General features: G+C 57.0%; 1 protein-coding gene across 1 annotated transcript in view; it reads right to left on the bottom strand.

Annotated features, from left to right (window-relative positions):
* ITPR1 (inositol 1,4,5-trisphosphate receptor type 1) overlaps positions 1-21,232 on the bottom strand; it is a 351,525-nt gene that overhangs the window by 27,034 nt on the left and 303,259 nt on the right. Inside the window, exons 55-60 of the mRNA XM_075998552.1 lie at positions 17,383-17,547; positions 11,240-11,435; positions 9,365-9,457; positions 7,079-7,218; positions 6,092-6,257; positions 3,383-3,543 (exon numbers count right to left, since the gene is read on the bottom strand). Of these exons, the coding sequence (XP_075854667.1) occupies positions 3,383-3,543; positions 6,092-6,257; positions 7,079-7,218; positions 9,365-9,457; positions 11,240-11,435; positions 17,383-17,547 (921 nt within the window). The remainder of the gene's footprint in view (positions 1-3,382; positions 3,544-6,091; positions 6,258-7,078; positions 7,219-9,364; positions 9,458-11,239; positions 11,436-17,382; positions 17,548-21,232) is intronic.

Below are 21,232 nucleotides of genomic sequence, written 5' to 3'. Positions count from 1 at the left end.
TTAATCCTCGTCAAGTGACTGCTCACAAGACGCCTTTAAGTCTTCGTGATTGCGGCAGAAACCCCAACGTGCGCCGGAGCTCTCGGTGACCGGAGAGGAAGGTGATTAACAGGAAACGCCAACCCGGCCCGGCAGATTTCCAGGCAGGCCCGTCCAGCGCTTTAGAGAGCAGAGAGCAAGGGAGGGGGGGGGCCTGTGACGGGGGTAGGAGCGCAGGGCGCGTGCTCTGGGCGCTGAGGCACCGAGTGCACACGGCGGTCGCCACCCCCGCGCAGGGCTGGGTCCAGCGCGACGCCGACTAAACAGCGCCTAACCGCCGGTGCGGACACTGGGGGTGGAAAGGGTCCGAGGACTCTCCGGTTTCGCGTGCCCGGTCCCTGCACACCTCACCGTGGCGAGCTGCACGGCCCCACCGGAAGTCCTGGTCTCCCCAAACACAGGCGGGGGCTCCACCCGGCCGGTGTCCGGACTCGCGGACCCGGATCTGGGTCCCGGCTCGGCCCCTCTGAGCGGCTCCCGGGCAGGTCCCCCGGCCCCGCCTGGCTTCCGTCTGCCCAAGGGGACACGCCTCCAGCCCGCTCATGCGGGAACCCGCGTCTCTTTCTGTCCCCCTTCTGTTGAACCACGACCCGTCTCGAGCCTTCCCTCTTTCAAAACCCTTTTCCAGAATTGTGTCCGCGAGGAACCCTCATCCGTTTCTCGTCACCCCGGAAGTCCCCCTCCTCCTGGTTCCCGACTAGGCTGATGTGACGACCCCATGCGACGCCAGGCGTGGGGCAACCTCCCAACCTCGGAGGGCTGAGGCCACCCAAAGACGGGGACGGTCTCTCCCCCTTGTCCGCATCCCCGTCTGGACAGGTCGCCTCTTCCCTCCGCGCCTGCTGTGTCTCCTGCCAGACCCTCTCCCCGCAGGGAGACTCGCGGCCGCGGCGGGGGCCCGGGCGCTGCAGAAGCGCAGACTCCCGCGTCCCGGCGGCCGCCGACTCAGATCTGAATTTGAGCGAGCGCCCCTGCGGAGGCGCGGGACATTTTAAAAAGTCCGGGAAGCCGGGAGTCGGCGTCTCGGGTGCTCACGCGTGCAGACGGCGGCGCAGGGTACCCAGAGAGAGGTCCGGACCCTAGGAGAGCCCCCAGCCCGCGCGATGTGGGTGTTCCAGAAACTACCACGTGAAGCCCGCCCTGCCGGTCAAACCGCAAGCCCCGCGGCCGGGCATGCCAGCGAGGATACCCGTGTCTGCGGAGACCCGACTCCAAGCATCTTAACATAAAAAGCTTGACGGTCCCATCTGCACGGGAAACGCAGGCGGGCGCGTTTACAAGTGACCGCCAACCAGGTGACCAGATTGTATGCGTCTTCCTTAGCAGCTGATGGCTCCCTGGAGTGAGCCGATGCAAACCACGAAGTGCCCTCAGCCCCAGAGTTCACAGGTCACGGGGCCACACTGCGCCCCCTCGCAGCCCTGCACACCCGATGTGTCTCACAGGGTCACGGGGCCACACTGCGCCCACTCGCAGCCCTGCACACCCGATGTGTCTCACACGGTCACGGGGCCACACTGCGCCCACTCGCAGCCCTGCACACCCGATGTGTCTCACACGGTCACGGGGCCACACTGCGCCCACTCGCAGCCCTGCACACCCGATGCGTCTCACAGGGTCACGGGGCCACACTGCGCCCGCTCGCAGCCCTGCACACCCGATGCGTCTCACAGGGTCACGGGGCCACACTGCGCCCGCTCGCAGCCCTGCACACCCGATGCGTCTCACACGGTCACGGGGCCACACTGCGCCCGCTCGCAGCCCTGCACACCCGATGCGTCTCACACGGTCACGGGGCCACACTGCGCCCGCTCGCAGCCCTGCACACCCGATGCGTCTCACACGGTCACGGGGCCACACTGCGCCCGCTCGCAGCCCTGCATACCCGATGCATCTCACACGGTCACGGGGCCACACTGCGCCCACTCGCAGCCCTGCACACCCGATGCGTCTCACACGGTCACGGGGCCACACTGCGCCCGCTCACAGCCCTGCACACCCGATGCGTCTCACAGGGGTCACGGGGCCACACTGCGCCCACTCACAGCCCTGCACACCTGATGCGTCTCACACGGTCACGGGGCCACACTGCGCCCACTCACAGCCCTGCACACCCGATGCATCTCACAGGGGTCACGGGGCCACACTGCGCCCACTCACAGCCCTGCACACCCGATGCATCTCACAGGGGTCACGGGGCCACACTGCGCCCACTCGCAGCCCTGCACACCCGATGCGTCTCACACGGTCACGGGGCCACACTGCGCCCCCTCGCAGCCCTGCACACCCGATGCATCTCACACGGGTCACGGGGCCACACTGCGCCCACTCGCAGCCCTGCACACCCGATGCATCTCACACGGTCACGGGGCCACACTGCGCCCACTCGCAGCCCTGCACACCCGATGCGTCTCACACGGTCACGGGGCCACACTGCGCCTGCTCACAGCCCTGCACACCCGATGCATCTCACAGGGGTCACGGGGCCACACTGCGCCCACTCACAGCCCTGCACACCCGATGCATCTCACACGGGTCACGGGGCCACACTGCGCCCACTCACAGCCCTGCACACCCGATGTGGCCACATGGTCACGTCGGGAGCACAGCTGGCCCGGGACCCCGAGGCTCGCACTCGGGGCCTCCGCAGAGCCCTGCCGGGGGGACAGCTCCCTGGACATCTGCAGCGGCTCTTCCCGTCTCCCGGGACCCGGCAGTCCCCGCTTCCCATCGGCAGGAAGGTGAGGCCGGGACTCCAATCCCTCCGTCACACGCTCCCTTCCCGACCCCCGGCAGGACATCCAGGCCGGGGCCAAGCACAATCCTGCTGGACTGCACACAGTGACCATGGTGCTTTTATTTGTATTTATTTATTTCTTTGGAGACAAGAGTCTCACTCTGTTGCCCGGGCTGGAGTCCCATGGTGTCAGCCTCGCTCACAGCAACCTCCAACTCCTAGGCTCAAGCGATCCTCCTGCCTCAGCCTCCCGAGTAGCTGGGACTACAGGCATGCGCCACCATGCCCGGCTCATTTTTTCTATATATTTTTAGTTGGCCAATTAATTTCTTTCTATTTTTACTGGAGACAGGGTCTCGCTCTTGCTCAGGCTGGTCTCGAACTCCTGACCTCAAACGATCCTCCCGCCTCGGCCTCCCAGAGTGCTGGGATGACAGGCGTGAGCCACGGCGCCCGGCCTACTTTAAGCGGCTGACCCCACCCGGCTGGCCGTCCCAGGGATCACCTGGGAGAGCACACCGAGTCAGGGAGCACCGCGTCCATCGGGAGGAGGGCCGGGCCAGCAGCAGCAGCCGCGGCCTCTCTGCCCCGGAGACCCCCGCTCACCTTGATCATCTCGGCCACGTAGCTCTCGGGGCCCGTGTACTCCGTGGAGTCCTTGACCTTCACCAGGACGATGAAGCACAGGTAGTGCCACATGTTGTGCTCTTCCTTGATGTGCTCCTCGAAGGTGACGGTCTTGTTGTCAAACTTGTCCCTCTCCAGGCCTAAAGGAAGAGACAGAAGCCCCACGTGAGCGGCCGTGCACAGAGAAGCCCATCGCAGAGCTGTCGGCGCAGAGAAGGCGGCGGTCCCCCCCCTCTGCAAGGAGCTGGACTCTGTTGGCCTTATAGACGCATTCACCCGGCCGGGCGCGGCAGCTCTCGCCTGTCATCCCAGTACTCTGGGAGGCCGGGGCGGGAGGATCGCTCGAGGTCAGAAGTTCGAAACCAGCCTGAGCAAGAGCGAGACCCCGTCTCTACTACAAATAGAAAGAAATTAATTGGCCAACTAATATAGAAAAAATGAGCCGGGCATGGTGGCACATGCCTGTGGTCCCAGCTACTCGGGAGGCTGAGGCAGGAGGATCGCTTAAGCCCAGGAGTCTGAGGTTGCTGTGAGCGAGGCTGATGCCACGGCACTCACTCTAGCCTGGGCAACAGAGTGAGACTCTGTCTCAAAAAAAAAAAATAAATAAATAAAATAAAATAAATAAATACCATTCTCCACTAAAAAGAACCAAGGATCTTTGGAGAAATGGCTGATCCCAGGGTTGGGTCAGGAAAGGCACAACGTGAATCTGAGCCTCGACTATCTTATGGCCAAAGAAGAAAGAAAATACAAAGAAAATGATAATGACATGACTACACACAGAGGCCAGTCTGAAGGGGCCCTCATTGGCCAAATCTGCAGCAATGTGAGCATCAAATAATGACAGCAAAAGATTACAGTCCACTGAGTAAGATAAAAATCCATGAGTCCATGTTGTTACAAATAAAAATATACAATCATGCACGGGGAGAAGAAAAATTCTTTCTTTTTTTTTTTTGAGACAGAGTCTCACTCTGTTGACTGGACTAGAGTGCTAGCTATGGCGTCAGCCTTGCTCACAGCAACCTCCAACTCCTCGCCTCAAGCGATCCTCCTGCCTCAGCCTCCCGAGTAGCTGGGACTACAGGCATGCGCCACCATGCCCAGCTAATTTTTTGTTTCTGTTTTTAGTTGCCTGGCTAATTTTTCTATTTTTAGTAGAGACGGGGTCTCGCTCTTGCTCAGGCTGGTCTTGAACTCCTGACCTTGGGTAATCCTCCTGCCTCAGCCTTCCAGTGCCAGGGTCACAGGCGTGAGCCACTGCGACCACCTGTCCTAGTCTTATTACTTTTCTGTAACTCTGAAATTGTGTCCTAACAAAAAGCTAGAAAAGTTAAGGGAGCAAAAGGCAAAGAATTTAAGTCTTTAAATGCAAAATGCTCATTTTTTCAGTGCACATATCAATAGGAAATTTATATATTTAGAATATACATTATGAATAGAATGTTCATATAATCAATTCATATTATGAATAATCCTGAAATGATTGCTCAGCTCCTAGACACCTACATAATTCTTTTACGTTTACCTGTCTTTTCCTGTAGTGACACTGAAAATGACCTCTTTGGGACGCCATGCACCTCTTTTACGTAGCGGTTCAGTACTTGTCCCCAAGTGCCTACAATGAGCCATATTCTATGCTAGGACTGTCACATAGCACTCTCTCCTCATTGTCACAGTGCAGCAGCGAAGTACCTGTCAGCATACCCATTTTACAGATGAAGAAAGAAAGGCCGAGGAAGGCAAGTGACGCGCCCACCGTTGCGCAGCCGGCAAGCGGCAGAAGCCCGACCGGAGCCCAGGCCCGAGCCCTCGCCCTCAACTCCTTCTCCACCCTGTTTCTTCGAAGAGGGACATTTGTTTTCACTTAACCCTTTGCACCAGCTTGCTTTTTTTTTCTCGATTTTTTTATTCTGCTCGGGATTTAATTTTTTTTAATACTGCAGATTTTTACGAAAACTGGAGTTTCTTGCATACAAACTTATTTTTTTTTAATATTTCAAAGTACTGATACATTCAAAGAGTCATTTTATCTCTATGACTTCTCGTGGTGCGAGCTGCTGCCGAGGCTAACCGAGTCGAGCCGCCCCACGCCCAGCTCAAAGGGTAAAGCATGCGCCCGCGGGCGGGGGTGGGCGGCAGGGGTGGGCGGCGGGACACCCCGCAGGCCAGAGTGGGCGGCAGTCTCCACTCCGGGCTGCTGAGAAGGGACGGGGAAGCAGCGCCGCGCAGCGATGAAAGACCCTGAGGCGCGTCTGTCTCAAATCCCGTGCGGCCAGGTCTGTGCTTCCCCGAAAGTGCGTTCTCTGCACAGCCGTCGCGCGGCACGGCCTCCTCAGCGCCCCGTGTCCGTCCTTCCCGGCAGGATGAGGACGGCGGGAGCCGCGGCCACCCTCGCCAGGGACCGCCTCCACGGAGCCCCGGCCACGCGCTTGGTGGCGTCTCCGCCGGCCCTGCCCCGGCCCCGGCCCTGCCCCAGCCCTGCCCTGGCCCGGCCCTGCCCTGCCCCGGCCCTGCCCTGCCCCGGCCCTGCCTCTGCCCCGGCCCGGCCCCGGCCCTGCCCCCGGCCCTGGCCCCGGCCCTGCCCTGCCCCGGCCCTGCCCCGGCCCCGGCCCTGCCTCTGCCCCCGGCCCTGCCCCGGCCCCAGCCCGGCCCTGCCCCGGCCGAAGCCGGCGCGACACCCACCGCAGATGAAGCACGTGGTCTTCAGGATCTCCTCCTTCTTCTGCTTCTCGCTCCGCAGGTCGGCGAACGTGTCGATGATCACCCCGAAGATGAGGTTCAGCACGATGATGATGACCATGAAGAAGAACAGGAGGTCGTAGATCACCCTGGCAGCGAACAGGGGCTCCTGGAGAAGAGGGGCGGGCCGGGTCAGCCCGATGCTCTCGCCGCCCTTCGGTGCGCAGGGCCGGCCGGCTCAGCGAGCCCCGCGTCTATCAAGGGCGGGGGCCGCCGAACCCCACGACCGCGCCTCTCAGCAGCCCCGTGCTGGGACCTGACTTCTCTGAGTCTTTCTTTTTCTTCTTTTGAGACAGAGTCTCGCTTTGCTGCCCGGGCTCCAGTGAGTGCCGTGGTGTCAGCCTCGCTCACAGCAGCCTCACACTCCTGGGCTCAAGCGATCCTCCTGCCTCAGCCTCCCGAGTAGCTGGGACTGCAGGCATGCGCCACCATGCCTGGCTATTTTTTTCTGTATATATTACTTGGTTTCTGTATATATTAGTTTCTATATATATTAGTAATTATATATAATTAATTTCTATTTGTAGTAGAGATGGGGTCTCGCTCTTGCTCAGGCTGGTCTCGAACTCCTGGCCTCAAGCGATCCTCCTGCCTCGGCCTCCCATAGTGCTGGGACGGCAGGCGTGAGCCACCGAGCCCGGCCTCTCCAAGTCTTGTGGGACACACCCAGGAGGGGTTTGGGGCGGGCGTCCGGGTGGGACAGACCCCCTCCCTCCCTCATCCCCAAGCCTGCTGGACGTGCAGGCAGCCGGTCTCGCTGGGGCGCCAGGAGAACGCGGTGACAATGGCGATGACAATGACAGGCAGGAAGCCTGGACGAGCCGGTTCCACGCAGCCCGCCCCGGCTCTTCCCCTGCGTCTTCGGTTTACACTCAACACGGCAGCTGCATTGAGCTCTCGCCCCGCGCCTCCCGCCCGGGATCAGTTTACCTCTTTGGACGGCTTCCGGAGCACGTCGCCCACGCCGCCCCCGCTGCGCAGCCCGTGGCTCAGCACGGTGACGATGCACATGAGCAGCGTCTCGCACGTGTGCTCCTTGTCCTGCTCCGTCTCCTCCACCGGGGCCAGCTCTGCGGGCGCGCGGCACGGCGAAGACGGGAGGGAGAAAGGGGACGCGTCACTCCTGAGACTGCATTTCCTGGATGCCACCCTCTGGCCTACAGGCACTTTCGAGAAAGCGTGAAAACCAGAGTCCGGGCCGGGCGCGGTGGCTCACGCCTGTTATCCCAGCACTCTGGGAGGCCGGGGAGGGAGGATCGCTCGAGGCCAGGAGTTCAAAACCAGCCTGAGCAAGAGCGAGACCCCGTCTCTATTATAAATACAAAGAAATTAATTGGCCAACTAAAAATATATATACAAAAAATTAGCCGGGCATGGTGGTGCATGCCTGTAGTCCCAGCTACTCGGGAGGCCGAGGCAGGAGGATCGCTTGAGCCCAGGAGTTTGAGGTTGCTGTGAGCTAGGCTGACGCCACGGCACTCACTCTAGCCTGGGCAACAGAGCGAGACTCTGTCTCAAAAAAAAAAAAAAAAAAAAAAAAAATCCAGAGTGCGGCTCCAACTTGCTCAAGTCCCCCGCCACTCCGGGTCCATCGCCAGCCCCTGCGGGTTCCTCAAGCCAGGCAGTGTCGCCGTCCCATGATGTCCAACACGCCCTCCTCCCCTCCCCTCCCCCTCGCAGGCTTCTAGACTCCCGTCCCGGCTGGGGACAGTCGTGACGTCACACAGGGCGCTCAGCCACCCTGAGCCACAGGCGTGCTGTCCCCGAGGTGAGGACAAGGCTGCCGGGCTCGGTCCCACACGTGTGCTGTGAGGACTGAGTCCAGACTGGCGGCAGGTTTCACGGCGCGCCCTCCGGACAGACTGCTTGACCTTGGAGCGGCTCGTGCTTACTGGTTTTGGAGGAAGAGCCGTACCCTGCTGGCCACCTTGCTCCTTCCTCCAGCTGCAGCAGTGACGATGGCCTTGCTAAGACACGGGTCTCATCTTATCACTCCCCTTTCAGCAACCCCCAACTGTCCTTTCAATGAAGTTTAACCTCCTCGGTCTGACACGTAAGACCCTTCGTGATCTAACCCTTTGCTTTTCCTTCTGGCTTCATTTCTTAACTACTCTCCTTCCTAATTATTATCTCCCAAACTTGCTTTTTTCCTAACCTTTGAGCCTTTAGATGTGCTATTTCCTCCACCAGGAATACCTAACTCCTCCTTCGCCCAGGAGTCCTCTGTTTCAGTTTACATATCGCTTTCTCCATGATACTCACCCAAGTATCAGGCTGGGCGCCTGTCTCCTTATCCCATCCTCGTTCCCAGCATTTGCATACTTTCTTTCTTGGGGGGGGGAGAGGGGGAGGGGGGTGGGGACTGAGTCTCACTCTGTTGCCCGGACTAGAGTGCCGTGGCGTCAGCCTAGCTCACAGCAACCTCCAACTCCTGGGCTCAAACGATCCTCCTGCCTCAGCCTCCCGAGTATTTGGGACTACAGGCATGTGCCACCATGCCCGGCTAAGTTTTTCTATATATATTAGTTGGCCAATTAATTTCTTTCTATTTTTTAGTAGAGACAGGGTCTCGCTCTTGCTCAGGCTGGTCTCGAACTCCTGACCTCGAGCAATCCTCCCGCCTCGGCCTCCCAGAGTGCTAGGATTACAGGCGTGAGCCACCGTGCCCAGCCCATATTGCATACTTTCTAGCAGTCGCCTATCTGTGTGGCCTGCTTGCCTCCCGCCCTGCATTGCTGTCCCTGAAGGGCACAGCTCAGTCCCTGGCAGACAGCCGGCAGGCGGCAAAAAGGGGTTGATGCTAATCGGGTATCTTCTTCCTGCGTAGCCTCCTTTTCCCTTTCTCCCTCCCCAGCCTTTCCCCTGGGCTACAGGAAATGTGCTCTCATCCGCCCCAACATCACTGGCGTCATCTAGAGCAGGGGTCCTCAAACTTTATAAATAAGGGGCCAGGTCACTGTCCCTCAGACCGTTGGAGAGTGTGCACCGTGGGCCCGGGACGCGCCGGCCGCTGAGCAGGACAGGCAGCGGCCGCTGAGCAGGACAGGCAGCGGCCGCTGAGCAGGACAGGCAGTGGCCGCAAAAACACCAGCCTGGCGGGATCAACGTCCTTGGGGGCCGCACGTGGCCCTCGGGCAGCCGTAGTTCGAGGACCCCTGAATTCTAAGCCCCTGGAGGAGTGTCCCGCGGGCTGCAGGTGACGGCCCCGGGTCCTACCTTCTCTGGGTGCAGGAGAGGAACAGTTCTCCCCGGTCTCCACCCGGCACACGTCCGAGAACAGCAGCTCGTTGGCCAAACTCTCGCCGGCTTCTGGGGTAAAGAAGGCATCAGTGAGGCGCGCTCTGGCAGCGCGGTTACAGTGCTGGACGGCCCGAGGCACGGCTGATTCAACGGCTCTTTACACCAACACCACCCTGCAAGCCCGCAAGCCTGCACGCCCTTCAAAGCAGAGATGCGATTTACACTTTCCTTTGGTGGTCTGGATGGGAAAAAGCCAAAAGTGTCAGTTCCTGCGGGCTCACTAGGAATGCCACACGTCAACGGCACCTCTCCGACTTCAAAGACAAACCGCCGAGACGGAGCCACCACTGCCACTGAGCACGGACTCGGAGAGACCTGTGCCGGGTCTGTGCGAGCCGCCCCGGCGGGCTTGGGCGGAAATCCAAGCGCTGGTCCCGGCGTGCGGGCCCTAGACGGCCGCCCGGCCCGAGGCTGCAGCGACACGCCAAGAGCACAGGCCCGGAGAGGAGAGAGCAGAGGCCGCTCCGGCCCAGTGGGTCACCGCGATTCTAGACGCAGGGTGCCGGCCTGGCTGCCCGGTGGAAAGCCAGTAACATTCTGCTAAGGGCCAGCTGCTGCCACTGAGAGGAACGTGCCTGGGAGTCACGCACGTACGGGGTCATTTTTTTTCATTCTCAAAGTTGGAAATCTCTTTTGTTCCTGCTCTATGTAAAAGTGACACAAGCTCACTGTCAAACCTGCACATAGTTAAAGAAAAATAAACAAACAAACAAAAAAAACCCAGAGGTGGCAGTCTGGGAGTATATTCATCTATTTTATATATATATATATACATACACACACATGTGTGTGTGTGCGTGTGTGTGTGTGTATATATATATATATATATATATATTTTTTTTTTTTTTTTTTTTTGAGACAGAGTCTCACTCTGTTGCCCTGGCTGGAGTGCCGTGGCGTCAGCCTAGCTTGCAGCAACCTCCAACTCCTGGGCTCAGGCCATCCTCCTGCCTCAGCCTCCTGAGTAGCTGAGACTACAGGCATGCACCACCATGCCCGGCTAATTTTTTTCTGCATATATTTTTAGTTGGCCAATTAAGTTCTTTCTATTTTTTAGTAGAGACGGGGGTCTCACTCTTGCTCAGGCTGGTCTCGAACTCCTGACCTCAAGTGATCCTCTCACCTCGGCCTCCCAGAGTGCTAGGATTATAGGCGTGAGCCACCGCGCCCGGCCTATATAAGCTTTTTAATTAAAAAATATACATGTGATCCTACTGTCATTTCCCACACTGTATCTTGTGGGTGTTTTCCCATGAAGGTTTCTAAAGATGCAGTGATGTATAGGAGACTCCACCCCGTGGATACACCACGGTCTAGCGAAACACCCCCTTACATTTAGGTAGCTTCCAGTTTCACACCACAGTGAATAATCTCCCCTATGTGTCTTTTTTTTACATGCATAGTCAGGTTTTTTTCTTTAAGTATAAATTCCTAGAAGTAGATTCACTAAGTCAATGGGCTTGCATACACCAATGCTTTCAATACACATAAAACGATAAGTTTTACTGAAAAACTTGTACTAGTTTATTTTATTTTAGCATATTATGAAAACTTGTACTAGTTTAAAATATCATGTTAGTAAATAAACTAAACATAAGATCTGGCCACTCACCGGGAGCATGTGACATACCACAACGCCCTTTGAATAAAGCGAGAACCATCCCTTGTATTCGGAATTCGCAGTCTTCGCAGAGATACCCATATTGCTAAAGCCGTCCTTTTCTTTCGTTCGGGGATGATCAGGAAATACCCTTTTAACATGAAAAAAAGATGGGAAGACCGCACACCCACCTGGAACCGCGGTCTCGTTGGGCAGCCTGTCGACTTCCAAGATGAAGTCATCCTTGAAGAAGAGATAGCCCACTATGGAGAACAGGTACACCAGGATCAGAGCCAGGACGGCCGTCAAGATGATGGACCTTCCGTTGCGGGTGACGCTTTTGATAACGTTAAGCAGAGTCTCTTCTCTGTACACTAAATCAAAAAGCTTTAAAAAAACAAAAAGAAGACGACAGGGTAATTTTTAAGGAGCCTCTATGCGAGATGCACATTAATATCCCATAACAAAAACTTGGTTTATGGAGTGGTCACGCTGCTGGAAATTCAAAGGCTTATACCATAACCTTGACACTGAACATCTTGCCTGTCTTAACAGCGAAAACCGAGATGGTGGAAATGGGGAAAAATAAACGTGGGAGAGGGAGGCGGGGACAGTAGCAATTCTAAGTGGCACACAGAGCTGCTCGGAGGTCCCAGGAATAGAGAATATACACGGCTGCACCAAAGAGATTCAGAGAGAAAGAGAGAGGACAGTGAGGCAGGTCTTGGCATCCATCGATTCCGGAAGTATTTACTGAGTTGCCGTGGGGGGCAGTCACGCAGGTCCTTGCCCTCTTGGAGCCCAGTGCCCGGTGGGAATACAGACGTACCCTAAGCCAGCGTAAGTGCCAAGGCCCCTGGACTGGCATGGGCTTGCATCATAGCTCCACTACTGACTGCCACCGTGACCTTGGGCTAGGGACTTTGCCCTGTCCCCTCGAGCCTCCATGACGTCACTTGCAGACGGGAAGACGCAGAGTTCTCGTGCAGAACAAACAGTGCACCCCGGTGCTTGGCGTGCGGGCGTCCATGCACGCTGAGTCGATGCAACGAAAGGTTATCATCATTAATTTCCTTGCTGGAGGGACTAGAGCAAGGTCACGGGCTAGTACACCCCCGGGACTGTGGCAGCAGTAACACGGCAAAAGCCTAAGCCCTTATATCCCTCCCCTAGCAGGGGGAGACCCCTGCCATTCGCAGCATGTGCACAGTCTAAGCCTGCCCTCGGCCACGGCGGGAAGGTGGCTTCCCGAGAAACCAAGGATCCTGGAAGGCACACACAGGGATGGCAGGACGATGGCTCGTTTCCCAAGAGCTACGATGGCAGCTATTTGGCTGGGGGGGAGAGCGGGGCTGCTCTTGGACCTGGAGCCTAGGTTCCAGCACGGCCTCGGTGCTGACACTGCATCCTGTCCTGAAGGTCTGGTCTCCCACCGAGGCTCTGGGGTGTGACTGTGCACGGCGAAGTGAGCCCAGGGGACAAGGGACCAAGTCCTGACTCCGCTTTGAATTTGCTGCAAGACGGTGATGGGGCCATCTAGCCTCTCCGGACCAGTTTCCGCGTCTGTATAAATAACTGGGCTGCAGGCACTAGCTGACCTCAAGTCCCTTCCGCCTGGAATTTGGTATCTGTGGTCTCTTTCGGGTCATTAGCATTTCTGCCTCCCTGACAGCCATGTGTGTTCTGAGCCTAGCGCCGGCCGGGCCCGGGTGGAGGAGGGGACTTAAAAGGAAGCAGGAGAGAGGCACTTAGCGAACGCAGGAGTAGAAAGGCTAGGTGTTGCCTGAATGCCGGTTAAATGTTTTCCAGCAACTCAACATGCGGTGGCAAGTGAGAGCAACTGCAGGCAACAGACGAAGGGTACCTGTTCTCTGTGGTTAAAACCCCGGCGATTCTGTAGCCCCACGTGGCTTAAATGACAAGCAATTTTTTTTCCCACTTATTTATAACTTCTGATTTTAAAACAATAAGCATGTATTATTTATTAAAAAAAGGCAAAGTTTTCCTCTAATCAGAAAATTACACACGTTCAACAGAGAAAACCTGGAAAACACAGAAAAGCACAAAGGAAAAAAATTCACTTGATAATTCCATCCCATCTGCACAGATCCACTCACCAAGTTACCTCCTGCTGGCCTTTAAAAAAATGTGATATATACATCCACATTTCTACAAAAATGTGTATGCGTACACACAAATACTGGCATGTAGCCAGCCTGTTTCACGATCATTTTTCTGACAAAAATATGATCACCTAGGATTTCATTGTATGGAAAAACACAGCAACATAGCCAATATCTTTAATTTTTTTAAAAAACAGTCACAAGATGCTTTCAGGTATATGTCATTATAAATGACGCTTTGATGCGCGCCTCTGTGCGTGTCTCTGCACACGCCTGTCCAGTTCTTTCTTTCTGGCGAGTTTCTGGAAATGGAAACGTTTGCCGGCCATCCGGATCTCTCTCCTTTTGTTACCTGCCTGCTTATGCACTTTGCGCATTTCATGTCGTGTTAATATTTTTCTAAGGACACGGCTTTAATGCAGGCTCGAGACCGGGCCCAGCCAGTCCTTGGGGGACGGGGACAGCCCTTTCACGAGGCCACCAGATCTCCCGCCCTCCCTCGGGCCGGCTGGCGTGGAGGAGTGCGCGGCCCAGCGGGCACGGGCTCCCTGCTGGAGCTCGCTCTCCTCTTTCGGGCTGCGCGATTCCTCTCGGTTGCAGGTTTTCCTCGTTAGTGGAACGATTCGAGCACTTTCCGTATTCTGTCTGTGGTCCTCGCCAGGCAGATTCATTCGACGCTGCTGCTTTTGACACCAAAGGAGCGCATCACTCGGAGCCCCGGACAAGTCCGGTACAGACGGACTAGAACCCCCCTCCCACCCCAGCACACAGGTGTGGCGCCAGCCACGGTCCAGCTGGACCCTGCCGTGTTCTTCTCAAAACGCGCTGAGCGCGGTGACACCATCGAAGCTTGAGTCACTCTTCCTGTGACAGCTTAGACTGCAGGGGTCCTCAAACCTTATCAACAGGGGGCCAGTCCACTGTCCCTCAGTCCTTTTGGAGAGCGTGCACTGCGGGCCCCGGACGGGTCGGCTGCTGAGCAGGACAGGCAGTGGCGGCAAAAACACCAGCAGCGGGCCGGATACATGTCCCTGGGGGGTGCCGCCTGGCTTAGAGATTCGAAAGCACAGGTGCAAAGTGCAATGGGACAAACCAGTTTCCCCGGCCCAGGGAGTTTTTCTCCCCTGTGCTCAGATGAAAGGAGCCCGCAGCGTGGAGCGGGTCTCCTGCCTCCACACTCACTGGCTGTGACCCTGGGCAGGTCACCTAGCCTGGCCGAGCCGGTGTGCTCGGCTGTACCGTGAAGGGCCATCTGCCTCAGAGGCGGCAGGGAGGACACAGGGACACTCGATACGGGGCGGCAGCGGCCACCGCCTTCCGGACGGCAAGGTGAGGCCAGCGGGGGCGGGGGCCGGGTCCGCCTCACCACCGCAGCCCCCGCACCTGCCACGGGCTGGCACTGCAGAGGACTGAAAGGACGCAAGGGCACAGAAAGGGAAATGACGCCAGCAGCAGGTCACCTAATGGCAGGAGCCGTGGGACGGACCAGGCAGAGACGGACCGTCCGAAGGGGAGAGACCCCTCAGCGGGCACGAGAGACCAGCCACTGGAACCTGCCTCCCTGCCCGGCGGGGGAGGCACTCGAGCGGCGCGCAGGCCTGGGTCCCCTGACTCACAAACCCGGAGCCTCACCCAGGGACACTACTGCACGGCACAAAAAGGCCCCAAACAGACACAGGGCTCTAATGATTGTCAACACAGAGTGGCCATAGCAGGCCACGTGATGGCAATCACAAGTACAACCGGAGACCTCTTTGCCTGAAACCTCAAAATACAGCCAGACCTATTTTAAGACGAGGGATCTGAATGGTAAATTCTTTTTTTTTTTTTGAGACAGAGTCTCACTCTGTTGCCCAGGCTAGAGTGAGTGCCGTGGCATCAGCCTAGTTCATAGCAACCTCAAACTCCTGGGCTCAAGCGATCCTCCTGCCTCAGCCTCCCGAGTAGCTGGGACTACAGGCATGTGCCACCATGCCTGGCTCATTTTTTCTATCTATTTTTAGTCGGCCAATTATTTCTTTCTATTTTTTAGTACAGACGGGGTCTCGCTCTTGCTCAGGCTGATCTCGAACTCCTGGCCTCAAGCTATCCGCCCGCCTCGGCCTCCCAGAGGGCTGGGATGACAGGCGTGAGCCACCCCACCCGGCCTGAATGGTGAATTCTTTACGGTGCTCTGACTGGGAGAAGGCATGGCAAAGACGCTGATGGCCAGCCATCGTGTGGCAGTGCTAGTCTAAGACCTTGACATACACAGCTGCCGCCTCTAATCTCTCCAACAGCCCTTCGAGGGAGATACACTGGTCTCATTTTGTAAATGGGGAAACTGAGGCACAGAGCAGTTAAGTAACCAGCCCAGCAACTACACGAATAGCACCTCCCTGAAAAGCTTTCCATGTTCTGCCTTTTCCGAGTCCATCCCTCTTGCTAAGCCAACACTTAAGCCTCGATCTGTTTTATCCTCACAAACATTTTAATATCTCTCGTCTCTTTATGGTTTTGTTTGCAGATCGCTCAGTTTCATGCTTCCTGTCATTTTAAGTAGGTACAAGGAGATGGTTTCTTATCTACAACTCCACGGGTCTAGATTCCTTCTAACTATAGGGGCGCGAGCAGTTTTTTTTTTTTTTTTTTTTTTTTTAATCTCTTAATATACTTTTAAAACCTGCTCGTGAAGAAGGTGATGAAATTAACTCATTTCGTAGAACGTCAGGATATTAAGCGCTGGGCTCACGGTGGAACAAAGTAACTTCTACTGAAAAGGTCTCCTGGACCCATCACTGCATGGAGTTCGTTGTCATGAATCTTGGGGCTTTGAGAGTAGCTCGTGCTCTTGTGGTCACTACGTGAGAAGTGGATGCCATGAGGACTGTCAGATGACAGTCTCAGAAACATGCCCCTTGGCTACTGCTGGCTGAGTCCAAGAAGGAAGGAAAAAGATGCATGGAGGAGAAACACCTCCTGAACCAGACCGTTGGCATCTTCCACTGCTGAGAAGGAAGAACCTTCTGGGTTCCTGCGAGCTGATCTGTGTTCCATGCAGCTCTAATCTCAGATGCCCCAAAGACTGAATACCGGGGGTCTTCCACCTGGCTGGCCAAGGCGTGACAATGCCATTAAAATGGAAGGGTCTGTCAGACTAATGGCCAACAAACATATGAAAAAATGCCCAAAATCTCTCATCGTCAGGGAAATGCGAATCAAAACCACAGTGAGATATCACTTATCCCCAGTGAGAATGGCCTTTATCAAAAAGTCCCCAAACAATAGATGCTGGCATGGATGCAGAGAGATAGGAACACTCCTACACTGCTGGTGGGACTGCAAACCAGTGCAACCTCTGTGGAAAGCAACATGGAGATACCTCAAAGTGATACAAGTGGATCTACCATTTGATCCAGCAATCCCACTACTGGGCATCCACCCAAAAGAACAAAAGACATTCTATAAAAAAGACACCTGCACTTGAATGTTTATAGCAGCACAATTCAGAATTGCAAAGATGTGGAAACAACCCAAGTGCCCATCAATACATGAGTGGATTAATAAAATGTGGTATACGTACACCATGGAGTACTACTCAGCTTTAAGAAAAATGGTGATGCAGTACCTCTTATATATTCCTGGATAGAGCTGGAGCCCATTCTACTAAGTGAAGTATTCTAAGAATGGAAAAACAAGCACCACATATACTCAGCAGCAAATTGGTATTAACGGATCAGCACCTAAGTGGACATATAGGAGTAACATTCATCGGGTGTCGGGCAGGTGGGAGGGGGGAGGAGGGGATGGGTATATACCAGGCATCCTCAAACTTTTTAAACAGGGGGCCAGTCCACTGTCCCTCAGACCGTTGGGGAGTGCGCACTGTGGGCCCGGGACAAGTCGGCTGCTGAGCAGGACAGGCAGCGGCGGCAAAAGCACCCCGCGGGCCCGATAAATGTGCTCAGCGGGCGGCACGTGGCCCTCGGGCCGTAGTTTGAGGACGCCTGGATATACGTACATAATGAGTGCAATGTGCACCATCTGGGGGATGGACACGCTCGAAGCTCTGAGTCTGGGGGGGGGAAGGCAACACACGTAACCTAAACATTTGTACCCCCATAATATGCTGAAATTAAAAAAAACAAACAGGAAGGGTCTGAGATGAGAGCGGGGGCACAGGACGCCGTCCTAGTTTCCATACATAAAACGCGTGGGCGCGAGGCACTCACCAGCAGGCTGTAGAAGAACTCGTGCACGAACAGCCCCATGGCGCAGATGAGCAGGTACAGCAGGTGGTAGAGGAACTCCACGTCCAGAACCATGGCCCGGTAGCCCCTGGTGAACGTGCCGCAGTTGCCCACGAAGCTCATCAGAAAGATGATTTTGTTGCAGACCTGAAACGATGGACCGGGCAGGCGGCTGGGACCGAGAGCCCGGGGGGAGCACCACACGCAGGAGCCTCGGTGCACGTCCCCAGCGCGCCAGCGCCCACCCGCCCTGCAAGAGCCCGTGCGGCTCTAAGTCACGTCGCCACGTTGCTTCCCGGGCAGCTCGCAGACGGCACGGCAGTCGGATGACTCCGTGCAACAGTGAGCGCGGCACTTCCACGGGGCGAGAAGGAAATCAGCACACACCGAGATCACGGGTTTCGAAACGAGATGCGAGTCATCTCTGACCCACATTCTTGCACGGGCTAGTCTAACACAGAATGTCACCTCCATCCACGGACCCCGTGATCTGAGTTTGCTGTATTCTAGGCACGACGGGGTTACAGTTTAACCAGAGGCAGCCAGTCTTCCGTTGTCCCCAAGTTCACAGGGACAGTGACAATTCTCCTGGGAGCGGGGAGCCACACGTAAAGACCTGAGCGTGAGCTCTCCCCCTGCCTTCTCTTCTGGGAACCACTTCCAGTTTTCCTCTGGGGAATCCATGCCTCTTTGAGCACCTGTAACTTGAGGTCTGGGTGGGGTTTCAACCTGGCCAAGTACAGTATTTTCCTGGCTACGATGGCTGGTTCATGGGTAGCCACAGGACCAAACGGACCAATGACAGCCACGGAGCTCTTCCCCTGGGATCGCAGCGAAAGACCGTTTTGTTCCTTCCCGCTGACCTTGAACCCCAAAAGGCTGTAAGCTCTGAAGCTGCCACACCACTAACCCGAGAACGCCACCAGAAGGGGAACTCTGCCCTGAAGGCCCCCGTTCTCAGCTGGGCCTGAAGCTAGGCTCTTGGCTTCTTGGTTAAAATGAACCGATAGATTTTTCTCCTTTGCTTAGACTAGCATGGAATAGGTTTTGCGACACCCTAACTGAAGGAGTCCTAAGTGATCTACTGCACAGTCTAGTCCCAACTGTGATAGAAGCCCCATGCCTAGAAATCCCTCTCGAGGCCGGGCGCGGCGGCTCACGCCTGTCATCCCAGCTCTCTGGGAGGCCGAGGCGGGAGGATCGCTCAAGGCCAGGAGTTCCAGACCAGCCTGAGCAAGAGCGAGACCCCGTTTCTACTATAAATAGAAAGAAATTAGCCAGACAACTAAAAATATATATAGAAAAAATTAGCCGGGCATGGTGGCGCATGCCTGTAGTCCCAGCTACTCGGGAGGCTAAGGCAGGAGGATCGCTTGAGCCCAGGAGTCTGAGGTTGCTGTGAGCGAGGCTGACGCCACGGCACTCACTCTAGCCCAGGTGACAAGAGTGAGACTCTGTCTCTAAAAAAAAGAAAAGAAGAAAAAGTGCCTGCTCTACCAACATGTCTCGGGAGAAAGCTGGCGAGAATGGTGTTCGGAAGTGCCCGGCAAGGCCGTCCTCCGCCGCCCTGGCGCGCTTGGCCACCGGCGCCGGGAAATCCTGCCAGTTAATCTGGCCGGCCGGTGTCACCGAGCTTCTCGGCAATCAGATAAGCGAGGAAGGCGACACCCACAGAGAACGTCTGGCTTTCGCAGACCGGCTACACCTGCAGTCCGCCCGTGTCTTCCTCCCCGACACTGGAGCCTCTGCTGGCGCGGGCTCTTCCCTGGTGGAGGACAGGATCGCGGGCTCTGGGTGACCCGAGCTGACGGGGACTGGGGGGTGCAGAGGAGGGCGGGAGGGGACAAGGACACTCTGTTGGCGAGGGCTCTTCCCTGGTGGACAGGATCGCGGGCTCTGGGTGACCCGAGCTGACGGGGACTGGGGGGTGCAGAGGAGGGCGGGAGGGGACGAGGACACTCTGCTGGCGCGGGCTCTTCCCTGGTGGAGGACAGGATCGCGGGCTCTGGGTGACCCGAGCTGACGGGGACTGGGGGGTGCAGAGGAGGGCGGGAGGGGACGAGGACACCCTGGTGGATGTCACCGTACCTCTAATGTGCACAGGCTCCTGCAGTCTTTTTTTTTTTGAGACAGGGTCTCACTCTGTTGCCCAGGCTAGAGTGAGTGCCGTGGCATCAGCCTAGCTCACAGCAACCTCAAACTCCTGGGCTCAAGCAATCCTCCTGCCTCAGCCTCCCGAGTAGCTGGGACTGCAGGTGTGTGCCACCATGCCTGGCCAATTTTTCTTTTCTATATATTTTTTAGTTGGCCAATTAATTTCTTTCTATTTTCAGTAGAGGTGGGGTATCGCTCTTGCTCAGGCTGGTCTGGAACTCCTGACCTTGAGCGATCCTCCTGCCTCGGCCTCCCAGAGTGCTAGGATGACAGGCGTGAGCCACCACGCCCAACCTCCTGTTTTTTTTTTTTTCCTCTACCTTCTGTCTTCTCCATGCCTCCCCCAGTCCGGCCAGCTCCTGCGGTCTTGACAACGAGCCACCCGCTACACCTGGATGCACGCTGCGCCACCATGCCCAGCTCAGGTGTGTGTGTGTATATATATATATATTTATTTATATTTATATTAATATTAGTTGGCCAATTAATTTCTTTCTATTTTTAGTAGAGACGGGGTCTCGCTCTTGCTCAGGCTGGTTTTGAACTCCTGACCTCGAGTGATTCGCCCGCCTCGGCCTCCCAGAGTGCTAGGATGACAGGCATGGGCCACCGCGCCCGGCTGTATTTCCTTCTTAAACTGCTTCCTCTCGCTGCAGGCCACACTGACATTCCCTCCCCACGCTGGTGTCCCTTTGTCATCCTGGCCCCGCATTTCCAATGGCCAGAGCCCACGCTGGCAGCGCGTCTTACCGCCTCGAGCCCGTGGTGCCAACAAGTTAATCGTCTTTTCTCCCTGAACACCGGGTCTGTGGGTGACTTCGCTTCAGGTGGCCGCGGGCCTCTTCTCCCGGCTGGGTCTGATGCTTCCACCACCTGAGCCAGCCAGGGATCCCTTCTCAGCCTGAAGGACCTCGAGTCCACGGCTCTTACTAGCGTCCCTGCGTCACGATTTCCTTTGCACCTCTGAGGTCTGTGCCCTCCTCCTTCCTTCTACAGCATGGCCACCACTCAGGCTCGTCACAGGCCAAAGCACCGCTGCAGCCCCGAGACGGCCCTACGGCCTCTCCCCCGTCCCCTGCAGCCCCGAGACGGCCCTACGGCCTCTCCCCCGTCCCTACAGCCCCGAGACGGCCCTACAGCCTCTCCCCCGTCCCCTGCAGCCCCGAGACGGCCCTACGGCCTCTCCCCCGTCCCTACAGCCCCGAGACGGCCCTACGGCCTCTCCCCTGTCCCTACAGCCCCGAGACGGCCCTACGGCCTCTCCCCCGTCTCTACAGCCCCGAGACGGCCCTACGGCCTCTCCCCCGTCCCCTGCAGCCCCGAGACGGCCCTACGGCCTCTCCCCCGTCCCTACAGCCCCGAGACGGCCCTACGGCCTCTCCCCTGTCCCTACAGCCCCGAGACGGCCCTACGGCCTCTCCCCCGTCCCTACAGCCCCGAGACGGCCCTACAGCCTCTCCCCCGTCCCCTGCAGCCCCGAGACGGCCCTACGGCCTCTCCCCCATCCCTACAGCCCCGAGACGGCCCTACGGCCTCTCCCCCGTCCCCACAGCCCCGAGACGGCCCTACGGCCTCTCCCCCGTCCCTACAGCCCCGAGACGGCCCCACGACCTCTCCCCCGTCCCCGCAGCCCCGAGACGGCCCCACGGCCTCTCCCCCGTCCCCTGCAGCCCCGAGA

The sequence above is a fragment of the Microcebus murinus genome, chromosome 28 (assembly GCF_040939455.1).
Source record: "Microcebus murinus isolate Inina chromosome 28, M.murinus_Inina_mat1.0, whole genome shotgun sequence".
Classification (NCBI taxonomy): domain Eukaryota; kingdom Metazoa; phylum Chordata; class Mammalia; order Primates; family Cheirogaleidae; genus Microcebus; species Microcebus murinus.
This window is presented reverse-complemented; position numbering and strand designations above follow the sequence as displayed.